At 45.3% G+C, this 14,126-nt stretch overlaps 2 protein-coding genes across 2 annotated transcripts in view; one reads left to right on the top strand and one right to left on the bottom strand.

The window, feature by feature from the left end:
* LOC135823865 (uncharacterized) overlaps positions 1-4,492 on the bottom strand; it is a 26,084-nt gene extending 21,592 nt beyond the window's left edge. Inside the window, exon 1 of the mRNA XM_065336723.1 lies at positions 4,165-4,492. Within this exon, the coding sequence (XP_065192795.1) occupies positions 4,165-4,278 (114 nt within the window). The 5' untranslated portion in view covers positions 4,279-4,492. The remainder of the gene's footprint in view (positions 1-4,164) is intronic.
* A 2,974-nt stretch (positions 4,493-7,466) lies between these two features.
* Positions 7,467-10,144, top strand: LOC135823167 (uncharacterized). Its single transcript, XM_065336008.1, has 2 exons — positions 7,467-8,384; positions 9,373-10,144. Exons 1-2 carry the CDS (start codon positions 7,469-7,471, stop codon positions 9,495-9,497), a joined length of 1,041 nt encoding a protein of 346 aa, XP_065192080.1. The 5' UTR covers positions 7,467-7,468; the 3' UTR covers positions 9,498-10,144.
* Positions 10,145-14,126: the final 3,982 nt, after the last annotated feature.

The raw sequence follows: 14,126 nt of genomic DNA on the forward strand, positions 1-14,126 counted from the left end.
GGCAAGTATGCATGCAGTGCATGTAGTGCCTACAGTCCACCTGGATGCGCTGCACCTCTACTGTACTGTCTGTAGCTGTGGTCAGAACGTGGCATTGCATGCGTTTTATGGGTCGAGTTGTCCTTGTTCGTGACGTTGGAAACATGTAGTCAACACAGAGGCAGTCTTAAAGGGGCACTCCGGCTTCATTTTCGATGCCGAGTTTTCGATGCCAAGACGAAGGTAGGTGAAAGAGAAGACCCCTCGAACAAGAACGAGTCTCCAGAAGCGATCGAGTCGAGCAGGAAGATGACTTTTGAATTTCGCCGAGCGAGCGCTGATGACGTAATGAGGGATTAGCTTGCCAATGGAAATGCACCTGCGCACATACATTTCACATACTTTTTGGCCAATTTTCAATCGAAGAGGAGGTTGTTTTCTATGTTCTCCCAACGTCGTGAGCGATCCTGTCTTCTATACCCTTCCAGGTACCCTGAAGGTCCTACAGAGGAGAATTTATCTCCAGCGTAGCGTTGTTGATCCGCTAAATTCGTCTCGAGACATATTCACCCAGTGCAGTGCTGATAAAAAAATTTAATCTAGAATGTTGAATCTGTGATAATTGTCGACGATGGAGAGAGAGGCTGATAGCCGCTGTCGCAGAGAGAGTGAAGCTGCTGGAAGTACAGTCGACCTACCCTTATAACGATAACCTCTATAACGATATTACCCTTATAACGATATTTTTCTGCCAAACCAAATCACTCCATTGACTTGTGCATACAATGCCTTACCTCTATAACAATATTGCTATAACGATATTACCTCTATAACGATATAAAATGGGCTGACCAATCGACATTTTCCATTTTATAACAATATCTAGCAGGGATTATGTAGAGCCCACTATCCAGGTAGGGTAAGCTTCACTTGATAAGTCGCTGGGACATGACGAAATGCAATGGGGGCACCAGTGGGCACCTTGCTATGTACATAATGTGCATGTACGACAGTTTTTGATGCTATGAAGAGCGTAAAAAATGAACAAAATCCATGTATTATGACGTATGTGTATGAAATGAACCAGTTACCCCTATAACAATATTACCCTTATAACAATATTTCTCGGTCTGACGCAAATATCGTTATAAGGGTAGGTCGACTGTAACAACGGGGAGCCCGTTTGTATCACCTGAACAACCAGACTTCAAAGCAGCTTGACGAAATCGGAGGGTGCCTCGTTGCTTATCGTGAATATTACACCGACATGAATTACTACAAGTATACTGGTGAGTTTTTATCTTGTTTTGTTTGTATGCTAGTACCCTGGCCTGGAGTTCTCGTTAGCAAATTCCTATTCCCTGGCGTTTTTTTTACACATTCCGTGTAGTACTGAATACGTGATCAAGTATTCCGATTTGGGTAGATGTGGAATTTGGACACGAATTTTATAAAAAAAATCAATTTTCCAAATAGAGCGTTTGTAGAGAAATGGTTGCCCAAATACAACAAAATTGATTCTTTATGACAGTTGGGGTCAATGAAATCTGACCCAGGCATAACGAATGGTGACGCCTGCCACCCCAGGAACGAATGCCCATTTGGTGGGGGATACCAAAGTACTCGAAAGTGGTGCGTGTTTCAATGTGGCATTTGGAAGTTTTATATGATCTCTGGTCAATGCAACATACGATAGCCATCATGAATTGCAGGCCTCGAACGCAACTCAGACCAGAATTGGCAGTTCCCTAAGTTAGATGCTTTATAATTCCATGGCCCCAGCTGTAGTTATAGAGATTTTTTGGCACATTATTCGTATAGTCGATAGGTTTATACTGAAGGCCACAAACAACGGCAGTTCAAACTTCACTGATGTATTCATGAGCTGAGAGGTTTCTCTCCACCATTTCTGTTGTGCACACAGGTCTGTCCTATATGCACTGACGGTATTGGGTATGGTATCTGCTCTGAGAAGGGAATCACTGGAGCCACAGTCCAACTATACAGGCTTTCAAGAAACAGAGAGGAGCCATCTTTGCAAGCTGATACCTGATGTGTACCGACAGAATTCTCACGAGATACCTTACGGACTACGTCTGGTGTATACTTCATAGTACTCCTTCGACTACTGTCTAGAATCAAGTCGACTGAAACACGTTCAAACAACTCTGGCTTCAAACGAGGCGTCGATTAGACAAACAAAACATTCTCTTATATACTAGAGCACTCTGACAACTCACGACCTATTCCTAACGATTGCCACCGCTTATAAATATGTAGAGTGCTGATTGGAGTGTGCTCACAATCTCAACAATTCAGTGCTATAATCATTTGAACAATTTGTTAGAAATTATTCCACTTTTCCTTCTGTAAATGTTGTATCCACATATAGTCCACAGTGCTGCAAAGTTTCAGAGTTCTCAGGGTATCAAACAAAATTATTTCAAATACAGTGAAATTGTTCGTGGACATAGAGTAACTTGGGGTTGAACATATTTCTATATAGGGGACCTGCAACTGTAATACCACAGTACAGTAGCCGGCAAATAATATTATGTAGAAAACAGATATGCATGTTCCCATCATTGTACATGGACGGGCGCAGCAGGCCAAAGCTATCAGCCAGAACAGGATTTACAATCACCTAGAGATACTTGAGCTATTCCAGTATTCTCCGTGAGCTGTCCCATTCCACAACAGTCAATGGTTCATGCCACCATTATTTTTGGTAGTATCCATGTGCATAATTCCTAGACCATTTCGGATTCTTCAGCAATTTGTGCCACGGCAAAAGACAATGCTTAAAACTCGGTCACTGGGGCTGTCAAACTTCCCATCACAAATGAACTTCAATTTCTCATCTGTTTCAAGTATATGTACTGCCATGACTTGACCATGCTTTATCTACAGCTGGGCGAAGATTGTGGCGTTGAATTCCGTAGCGCACCTTCTTGCTGCCATGCAGGAGTATGTTGAGAGAAGTGAACATATTTTTACTAAAAAATAACAGCCACTGAAGAGGATAGAAATAGCCTTGGGTGAATTTCCTGCAGGTACACGTTGGTAGGTCTACTGGTCGGTCTCCATATCGTCAAGTTCAGAAATCACCTGTACTACACATCTTGTAGAAGGAATCCTGATCGAATAATTTTCTGGTCATAAAATTCACTACACTGAGGGCGAGACAAATAGTCAGTACTCCCCGATTCCGTCAAGCTGCTTTGAAGTCTGGATGCTCATGTGATGCTAACAAGCTCCCCGTTGTTACTTCCAGCAGCATCACTTTCCCTGCGACAGCGGCTATCAACCTCTCTCTCTCCATCGTCAACAATTATCACGGGTTCAACATTCTACATTTATCAGCACTGCACTGGGTGGATATGTCTCGAGACGAATTTAGCGGATCAACAATGCTTTGCAGGAGATAATTTCTCCTCCGGAGGACCTTCAGGGTACCTGGAAGGGTATAGAAGACGGGATCGCTCACGACGTTGAGAGAACATAGAAAACAACCTCCTCTTCGATGAAAATTGGCCAAAAAGTATGTGAAATGTATGTGCGCAGATACATTTCCACTGGCAAGCTAATCCCTCATTACGTCATCAGCGCTCACTCGGCGAAATTCAAGTCGTCTTCCTGCTCGACTCGGTCGCTTCTGGAGACTCGTTCTTGTTGAAGGGGTCTTCTCTTTCACCAACCTTCGTCCCGGCATCGAAAACTCGGCGTCGAAAATGAAGCCGGAGTGCCCCGGTAACCTGCTATAGTGCTCAAATGCCAGTGATGGGCAGAGCACAAGGGGTGTACAAAGCAGGAAGTAGGAAAGTATTACCTAGTCAAATGATTAGTTCTTAGTGTCGTTATTAGCAAGTTCCTGTCACAGCTACATGTACAATATACATGTAGATCTACATTTGCAGTAGCTTGATCCACTCTGGATGACGGGGAGCATTGTGAAGTATTAGTAGTTGAGTCTTTGACCCAATCTTTCCGTCGTGTCAGCCCCAGGGCCATCCGTCATGCTGGTGGACTGAGTCTGTGACCCGGCGATTTCAACATTGTTCCAAAGGGAAAGGGGACTGGGCACACAAGTAGAAGTAGAATGGTCTGAACCTATCATTGCCTACATGACAACTAAAACCAGTTAGAACTGTACTCTACGTGCAGTATTTTGACGATGTTTCTCACCTCGCTATCATCCATAGTTGAGAGCAGCTCTTCCACGCGTTCCAAGTCGCCATTTCGACAGCTCTGGGAAAATTTCTCCTTCCAGGATTTGCCCGACGGCCGCCAAGTGGCCATGCAACCGGTCGACGTGCGCAACCTTCGCCCGCTCCACTTTTCTTTGGACGTTGCAGGTCAAACAGCCTACATTGACGGTGCTTTGGACACTAGCTCCCACTCCGAACAATTTCTACGCCATTTTATTTTCCCTTTTCTCTCAGGAGCTTCCCTCCTCTCTTCTTGCTCACCGTTAGAAACGTGTATCTATGCATCCTTTCGGTGGCCATGGAACGTTCGAAGATCTGGCTTTTCGAACACTGAAGATTCCACGCGTGGTGACCAAATGCCAGCCTTTGACCAAAGCTGTGACACCCATGATGGCCATGTCTTCCTTCCGCTGCGCTGCACCCGCTCATCCCTGTACTGAGTCTGTAGGCTGCAGCTGTAACTGTAACTAACTTTGTAAGTCCAGGAACTGGTTGGTGGTTCTCTCGTCTTGAGTCTTGACTCTTGGCCTTCCACGCTACACGCACGCATGTACGTCCAGACGTCCATGGCCCTACCAGCTTGTTCGTCAGTCAGGTGGTCACTTAGCTCTAGCGGTAGATCTACAGACTGTATGAAGAGAAACTCGCATCTGCGTGATCATGGCATACCGGTACGCGGTATGGTGATCTACACTAATGACGTCGTGATGATAATTATGGCTCCGACTCCGAGTCCGAGTCTGTACCCGAGCCGGAAGTACAAGTAATACTAGTGCAGTGGGTAGTTGTCCAGTAGCATACTTCAATTATTAGTTTCGTATCATTCGACGCCGACTGATATGGGATGAGGTGGCAAAATTAGCCAGAACAGGACACGTCGTGTTGCATTACTTTTTGAAACAAAATGCAATGCAACTCCTGCCCCCAAGCCCCAAGCCTCCAAGCCCACCCAAAAAATACTAAAATTAATGCAATACTAGTAGTACCGGTAGTCTAGTACCGATCGATTGTCTATTGTACTGAACGTTATCAATGACAATGGTGATCAGCATCACCAAGAGTATACAAGCTGGGAGCTTATTATTAGTTTCACTCTTGCGAGTCTTGGTATCACCGATTTGATTTTCGATTTGATGCACTCAGGTTCTAGAATAATTATTATTGTTGTGCATGTCATGCATTGTGATCACATGAAATCCTTACCCTTTTTTATGAAACATGTTCACTGCCTGTTCGAAGAGGCATCTTTGATGTTCGCACGCTCTGTACCGCGATCCTCATGAGATTGGTCAGATTGTCCGTATTCATAATCAGATCCCAGCTCATCAGTCCTGAGTCGGACAGGAATAAAACTCCCGGTCAAGGGGGTGACCAGTCTATCCGTTTCCTAGTACTAGTAGTACAGTGTGGAATAGGCCTTGACGGATTATGCTAGCATAATTTTTCGCATAATTCCTACCAAAATCGAATAGTCGCATAATTCGAGGCAAATTGCATACGAATCGCATAATTGGACAAATCCGCCTGTTCACATCAAATTCCATACAGTTGTACATGTTCTACAAGTACAAGTACAAGTAGATCCACCAGAAAGTCGTAGTTTTACGACTCCCTTGATAACATGTCCAGTCCACTACAATCAGTGACAGTCGTAGCTACATGTACATGTACATGTAGGTCGGACGGTGCGTGGACGCCGTTGAACTTTTGCTACTACAGTAAAACGCCCTCTTCAAAAAAATTCCCCTGTTCTTTTGCACAGAACCATCATTATACATTAGCAGCATATGTGAGCATAATGCGGCATAATATGATTACTTTTAGCATAAAAATAGCATAATTCTGCAATTTTTTCAGCAATGCGAAAAGCATAATTTCACGAAAATATTAGCATAATCCGTCAAGGCCTAGTGTGGAACAGTGTCGTGGGGTTATCAGCTGTGCACAAGACGCACTGTAACAGGGGGAGGGTAACATGGATGCAGCTAGCTAACGAGGTTCACCCCCTTGTCCCGTGTCTGTCATTGGTTATGAGCAGATAGTCGTGGGGCTGTGTGATTTACCACCTACCCTCGCGGTTAGGCACTGCATCTGCCACCCTGGCATAGAGGTTATGCGAATGATTTCATGGCGGATTTTCTCGGTTTTCGGCGCTAAGTAACCAGTGTGTGTCAGCGGATTGCTAATGGGAGCTAAGTATGCAGCGTGAGTCGCTAGAGCAGCACTGCACTGTGAGGCGAGTCCGCAACTTCGCCAAGGCATCTCAACTGATGATTTAACCTCTATAATCAGGCATGGTGGTGACCTGGCACGAGGGTAACTACAGTAACACTACCTAAGCGCTGCTGCAGTGCTGGCGGTGTTTCTCCACACAATTGTATAGCCGGTGGTAACTCGGATGTACGAACGGATGTATGAACACAAGAACACGAAAAGAACACAAGAACACAAGAAACAAAGTCACTGGCAACTAGTGGCAGGCTCTCGTGCATGGCAATTAATTATTTTGTGTAGGAAGTCAACAGTAGCTACGTGTACTAGTACTAGTATTGTAGGTAGAGTTTTTGTGTTCTCTACAACCTAGCTACGTCATGTACTACAAAATGTAGTAGATCTACATCGTAGCGCAACCGCACTGTGTAGATAGACCAAGTAGTAGATCATGAGAATTTACATGGCATGATCGACCTGGGAGTCTACATAATTCATTTTAAAATTGCCTTTACTTTGGTAGATTGCGGGTTGTAGCAAAGCCGTTGCAACAGGCGATTGTGATCTTCAATCCGCCACCACAGTCAGTACAGGTCACCATAGGTGAAGTGTAGATGGGATCAGTTTCACAATCGAATCCATGCAACATGCAAGTAACTTTGTGTCTACGAGTAGAGTCCACGAGATGTAGGATGCAACATGCAAGTAACTTTGTGTCTACGAGTAGAGTCCACAAGATGTAGGATGCAACATGCAAGTAATTATTAGTTACAATGTACAGTAGTTAGTTTGTAACAGAACCAGATCAGAGGAAGTACTAAATTTTGTAGTGGATGATCACACTACAAAGTACAGTGGTATACCAACACCATGACCACTGGCAACAACATGCTAGCGCAACGGACATGATAAATTATTTCGGTAATCTACTGCTCAGACTAGACGATCGAAACGTTCAAGATATGCAGGCTAGGCGGTCGTCATATTTTCAGTCACGTGTCCAATATCACTGCTACGAAATGCGCATAGTAGATCTACTGCATTCCAATTCCATGAACATGTTTTGGTCAATGTTGACGTCGCCGGAGTGTGAAAACCTCAAAGAACGTTTCTTCCCCTCTATGAAATTTCGCTCTACAATAAAAACTTCTAGAACGAAGAAATTGTTTAGTCGCAGTTGGGAGACGATGGCGGCAAGGTTCTTTCACGAGGAAGCAGCATCCAGGCTTTCGGACGAAGAAACCCCAGTGTCACCAGAGCGCTGGGACAAGAAAGAAGTCACCCGCAATATGCCGAAGTCATCGCGATGTTCGCAGGCAAGGGCGCACGGAAGTACTAGCACATCGCCAGAAAAGGTTGTCAGCCTGTGCACTCCGTGCAGAAACCATAACGTTGTGTCTCCGTACGCTGGACACAAGCGATACTGTCCGTATCGAAACTGCACATGCGACAAGTGTCAGTTGAACGAAGATCGGCGCTGCACGAACCTTCTCCTCCGCGATCTGCATGCCGACGAAACGGGACGCAAACGAGCTCCTCGGAATAAGCTACTGCATGCAGAAGAGAGATGTTTCGAAAGGCAACGCGACCAAGATTCCAGTGAGAAAAGGCCCCGGTACAGCGTCGACCTCCATGATTGCCAACCATCAAAGCTAAAGACGGCGAAAAGTAACAGTTGCGCCACAGGTAGAGATGAAGAACAGAGGAGCGAGCCAATCCCGACAAGGGAATTTGCTCCTCGTGGCGGCGCGACATCTGGTACCGGGCTCAGCAGCATTGGCGTCCAAAGTTCCTGTTCCTCTTTCACCGACCTGGCTTGCAGTCAGAATACCACCGACTTCATGGAGCAGGCATTTGCAATGGATGATACAGCTTTGACGATAGAAGGCATGGGTATACTCGAGAAAGTACACGTGACTGACGCGCCTCTGAGCGTAGTACCGACGGACAGTGACTGCCAGTGGGACGACAGTGCTCAACAAGCCGGTAAGGATGCTACTTTCAACTTTCACATGCAGTAAAACCTGGTTTAAGCGACCACCCCACGGTGCAAGCAAAATCGGTCGTTGAAGTCAGGTGATCTTTAGCACAAGATCCCACAATGTATGTGTAGAACTGTCGGTGCATGGAAAAACGGCCCTTAAGAGCAGGTGGTCGCTAAACACAGAGGTCGCTAGCCTTTCACTAGGTCTTACTGTACATTTTTTTGTTATTCTCAGTATGATCATTTGTCCCATGATGCCGTTTTGTTGTGTGTTTGTTCACACCTCTGAATTCCCGTTTGGCTCCAAGAGGCTACCAAAACACCATTTACAGTGGCTACATGATGTTCACATCAAACAGCTACGTTCAATTGATCAAGGAAGGAAGGAGGGGGGGGGGGGGTCCACTGCGGGCTCCGCTGCTTGTCATCTGCGGGATAAAATTTCATCATTACCATAGTGACCGCGGCTCGAGCTGATGCAGCGAGGTCGCAGTGTGTGATCAATTTGTGCATATATATATATATACCGTACTGGCAATATATATGGTCGCAGTGAGGCCATGAAGCGTTACATTGGCACATGTTTACCGCACGCAGGGCGTTACATGCAAAGTCGCACAGGAGCCGTTACACAGGTTTCTATATTGCCGCAGTCCTTTTTTTGCTATTGCCGCATCACTTTTTTGCTATTGCCGCATCATTTTTTTGTTATTGCCGCATCATTTTTTGCAAACTGCCATGAAAAATCGCCGCACCCCGCTGGACGCGCGTTACGAACGCAACAAAAATTTGTCGCACTAGCCTGGTCGCGCGTTACGCCGCACCCCCTGCGTTACGCGTTACGCGGCAACATATATTGCCAGTACGGTAGTCAAACGCTCTTCAGTATACACAAATATGCTGGATGGGCTTTATCCCGTATCTTAAGTCCATGCAGATCTCCGACTTATATGCTCCAGATCGTGGCTTGTTCTGTGTGCTCGTGTGCAGAACGTCAGCGATCATCAAGAGCACTACTGGCAGCTGCAGATGGTCACGTTGACAATGCCGTTGATGCAGTTCTGTCTGTTGTCAAAGCAGAACGAGATGTGATCAATTCCATCGCAGGAAATTGACATTGGCCGATTTTGCTGTCCATTTCTAGCGCTGCCTGTGGAACGTATTTCTATGTTTTGGGTCGTTTTGCAGTGAGTACTGCTTTCAAAAAAATGTGATTCTTACTCCGTGTCCTTTAGCAAAACAACAATTGCAGCGTTGGGTACCGGTGTATCTCCAGTTTCTACTCTCACAATATTCTGACGCAGCCTACGTATGGATTAGCATTGCAACACATGTGTGATGAATGTGCATGTTGTTCACAATGCGTGCTTCAGCCTGGCAGCTTCTTAAAAGCGGCATGAATATTCTCCACTGAAGCACGGAGAGCCAGGAGCCGCCATGCTGAATTCCTGTCGCCAGCTATTCCTTGGACTAAAGAAAAAAACCGTTTACGTCCTGCATTGATCGCCAGGGAATTTGACATGGATTACAGCCGTGTACTTGATCCGGCTGCGGCAACTGTGCCATGTGCTGCCTTGTATATGACCGAAATGTGGCTTGAAGTTCCGAAGCCTTTTCAGAATATAATACCATTATTTTTTTCCATTTGTGACTCCACATTCATGTTAACCTATTCCAAACAATACACGGCTGAGAAACCGGTGAACACTTCCTATCGTATAATTTCCTTTCCTTTTGTTGTGGAAGGACTCTGTATTTTGAGTGCGAGGCGCCATTCATGGTGCAACAATGATTGTGCTGTGATTTGTTATCCAGTTGCCTGAACATAATTATAAGATGACTTCAGAGGGCATAATCAGTGGGCAATGGGTAAACGCAATTTGAATTGCGTCTACACATTGCAAGGTTGTTGTGCTACATGTACCAGACTAGCGTTACTCGTTTTAAAGGTCTTGGCAGAGAAATAATTAATTGCAAGAGTAGTCGTGATAGTACCTGTAGTACTGTAGTAAAGACTACATTGTATGTACATGTAGTTGTGCATGAGCCATATTCGACAGTAGACAACCACTACGCATGACATGCGTCTGTAGATCTACACGTGACCATTGATCAAAATCGCATGCCAGCATGTCAACCGTGGCCAAGGTAAGGGAGAACTATTAAAGGGAAACTGAACGCCAAAAATAAGTATGGCTTATCCGAAGGGGAATTGGGCACTGATTCCGATGAGCTATGTCTCGAGCCGATCAGAGAAGAGGAACCGTGTCAAATTTCATAAATAACACCTTCCATATTTGGAAATTGGGCTTGATGACGTGCGTACTGCTTAGCTGTCACCATGCTGTGCATGCTCAGCAGTGTAATTGAATGGAAGAAAACAATTACTTTGGTGCTTTGCAGCTCTATTTCGTTCCCTGACGGTAACCAAATCTAGATGTAGGAATCTGTTGAGCAGGAGAGTGACACATGTCTTCCCGAAGGCTGTCCAGGCTGCAGTGGTGATGAAGAAGACACGATCATCACCCCGAGATCGATTGTAGCGAATTGGAAAACTCATGGTGAATTTGCTTCCACTCCAAGGCAATGTCGAGGTATGAAGGGTGCTTGTACTGCCTTCCAAAATGAAGAGGAGATGAACATGGCTGTGCATAGCTGTTGTTCTACGCCAACTTACCTACTCTTGCTGATACCGTAGTGGCATATTGCAAATTTCGTGGACGAACTACTCTCTAGTCACTAGTGGCTAATGAGCAACACTAACAGGTGAGATTTTTCAATTTGACAAAATTGTTTTTGTTTGAGAACTGACAGTGGCAGTCATTAGACTCAGTAGGTGTCTTTGCTGCTTCTTTTCCTTCATTCTTAGGGTTGTGCTTGAATAGTACAAGTGCTTGAAGTAAAATAAAATAACATGTGGAACATAAAATCTAATCAAGCATCAGTACATGTATTGCGAATTTCAACTTCAAAGCACATGAAATCACTATGGGATCAGGAGGACACCATGTGTTCAACGAACACATACACACATGCTGTATCAGTGCGCACACACATGTACACATGTGCGTGCACCCCCACCCCATCCCACAGACACGCGCGTGCAGCGCGCACATCCATACACATGTGCATGTACCCCCCCCCCCCCCCCGACACAAACACACACCCTCCTACCCATACACATGTGCGTAGGACCCACGCACACACACACACACGTGTGCACAGACGAATACACAAACACACACGCCCGAACACACACAAGATACGTGTAAGTGTACATGGTCTTCCTGGTGCAGATGCGGGGCCAGGACAATGGAAAATACCTCCATCAAGATGCTTGATCAAGTGTTGTGATAATGGCACTGTTTGTTTGTTTTTACAAAGAAGTGTGGGAAGGATTACAATGCGTTATAATTCATAATTGTTCTTTGCCTTGTACTGTGCAGACCAGAATGCTTCGCTATCAACTCCTGGCTTTCCATCGGCATGGTGTTCAGCTGCAGCGGCATCTGGTCCGTGGAGTTGAAGTTGCTGAATGGCTGCACTGACACAGGATGGGTTTGCGTTGGCAATGCGATACGGCAGTCATTCCACATCATGAGCTACATGTTTATGTACTTCCTCCGTATACAAAAACTTCGTGACTTTTTTTAACGGTGTTTTTGAGCAAGAACCTGCTCAACGAACGGCGCCAAAGGCTGTCATCGACAACCCACGTCCATGTCGAGGTTAGTTTGGTTGATCCCGAACAGATTCTCCACGGACGCCATGCGTGTGAGGACGTTGCCGACAGAAACCGTCAAGAGTCAAATGAAAAAAACTAACACTTACTTGCTCGAAACTGACACAGTGACGAAGTGTAGCTCGTGGCTGGACACGGAGTCACCCGGCACTCGTGGCCAGGCTCGTACTTGCGGTGCGCGGCCCCATAGATCTACGCAGCGTGAGAACATAGAATACTGATTTGTTTCGCTCGCACGGCAAGATGAAACATTTCAGTCGTCGTGCAACCAGCGCAGACTCAGGATCAGAATGTCGATGGCCTGGCTTTCTTCGCCTCTCTCCAGTCAGACGTCTCCTTTGTCGCCAAGGGGAATCGCAGGGACCTCCTCGAAGCCATTGTAGAATGCTTGGAAGGATTATCCTGGCAAGAAAATGCGAAGCGTGTGGGTGTGCTTGTACGACTCATTTCACGGCATAATGGAGGTCGCGGGTTGGAACGACTGAATATAGTGGACACCGATTCGTACACAGCTCTAGAGATGAAGTAGCCAAAGTCCAGAGTCGGATCATCACTACAGGTGACAAGAATCTGAACGAAAATGCGAGCGGAAGCGGCGACTGTTGGCGATGCGGAGTCCGCGTCGTCAGGAGACAATGACATGAGCTGAGCGACAAAGACTCTGAAAAAACTCAATCTCATCCGTCTGAGTTGCTTTTTCTTTGTATATAGCTTGTAAACAGGTTAGACAACGCCACGAGTGTTATTCCGAGTCAAACGGATCAATTCCAGAGCTGTCAAATAAAAGTCACGAAGTTTTAGTATACGGAGGAAGTAATTTATATTGTCGCTCGTCCAGCAACGTCAAGGCTCTGCATGTAAACACAGGAGAACACCATAATAAAAAATACTACTCATACTCAGGGGATAATAATTATAATAATTTTGGATTAGCAATTTCGTGCCATTTATGGGTTCCTGTCTAAACCATGCCGTGATATTGATTTCTATCTGCTCACAAAGTACCTTGTATTGTAACAATGCTCTGCCTAATCACTACCCTCCGCCAATTATTAGATTCACACAATATTCACAACGTATGCAGCACAATGCCATGGTTGGCTATAAAAACCCTGCAATTACCACGCAAAGTGATCATTGGCTACCCCAGCCATGTATTGCTTGGAATAAAATGAATAAATAAATGCTGTCTATTGACACTACTTCGAACTGAAATGCTCACTACTCTTTTCCCGTTTTCAGCTCCCTCTACCTTATGAATACTCTACATTACTGGTTTCGTTTCTACCCTTTCCATTGCTGCCAGCTCCCAGTCTTTTTCAATGCACAGCACCACCTTGAAATTTTTGTGATTTGATGTACACATACTTTGAAGTTGAAATTCGAACTACATGATCAGATTTTTGTTCCACATTTTCTATTTATTTTTACTTCAAGCACAACCCTACCGATGAAGGGAAAGAAGCAGCAGAGAGACACCTACTGAGTCTAATGACTACCACTGTCAGTTCTCAACAAAAACATTTTTTGTCGAATTGAAAAATCTCACCTGTTAGTGTTGCTCACTAGCCACTAGTAACTAGAGAGTTGTTCGTCCACGAAATTCGCAATATAGCACTACGGTACCAGCAAGAGTAGGTAAGTTGGCATAGAACAACAGCTATGCACAGCCATGTTCATCTCCTCTTCACTTTGGAAGGCAGTACAAGCACCCTTCATACCTCGACATCGCCTTGGAGTGGAAGCAAATTCACCATGAGTTTTCCAATTCGCTACAATCGATCTCGGGGTGATGATCGTGTCTTCTTCATCACCACTGCAGCCTGGACAGCCTTCGGGAAGACATGTGTCACTCTCCTGCTCAACAGATTCCTACATCTAGATTTGGTTACCGTCAGGGAACGAAATAGAGCTGCAAAGCACCAAAGTAATTGTTTTCTTCCATTCAATTACACTGCTGAGCATGCACAGCATGGTGACAGCTAAGCAGTACGCACGTCAT

This window comes from Sycon ciliatum, chromosome 8, assembly GCF_964019385.1.
Source record: "Sycon ciliatum chromosome 8, ocSycCili1.1, whole genome shotgun sequence".
In the NCBI taxonomy this organism is placed as follows: Eukaryota; Metazoa; Porifera; class Calcarea; order Leucosolenida; family Sycettidae; genus Sycon; species Sycon ciliatum.

Coding starts and splice junctions, on each gene's coding strand:
- LOC135823167 (XM_065336008.1), top strand. CDS start 7,469: ATGTTGACGTCGCCGGAGTGTGAAAACCTCAAAGAACGTTTCTTCCCC. Junction 8,385..9,372: donor CGACAGTGCTCAACAAGCCG/GTAAGGATGCTA, acceptor GCTCGTGTGCAG/AACGTCAGCGATCATCAAGA.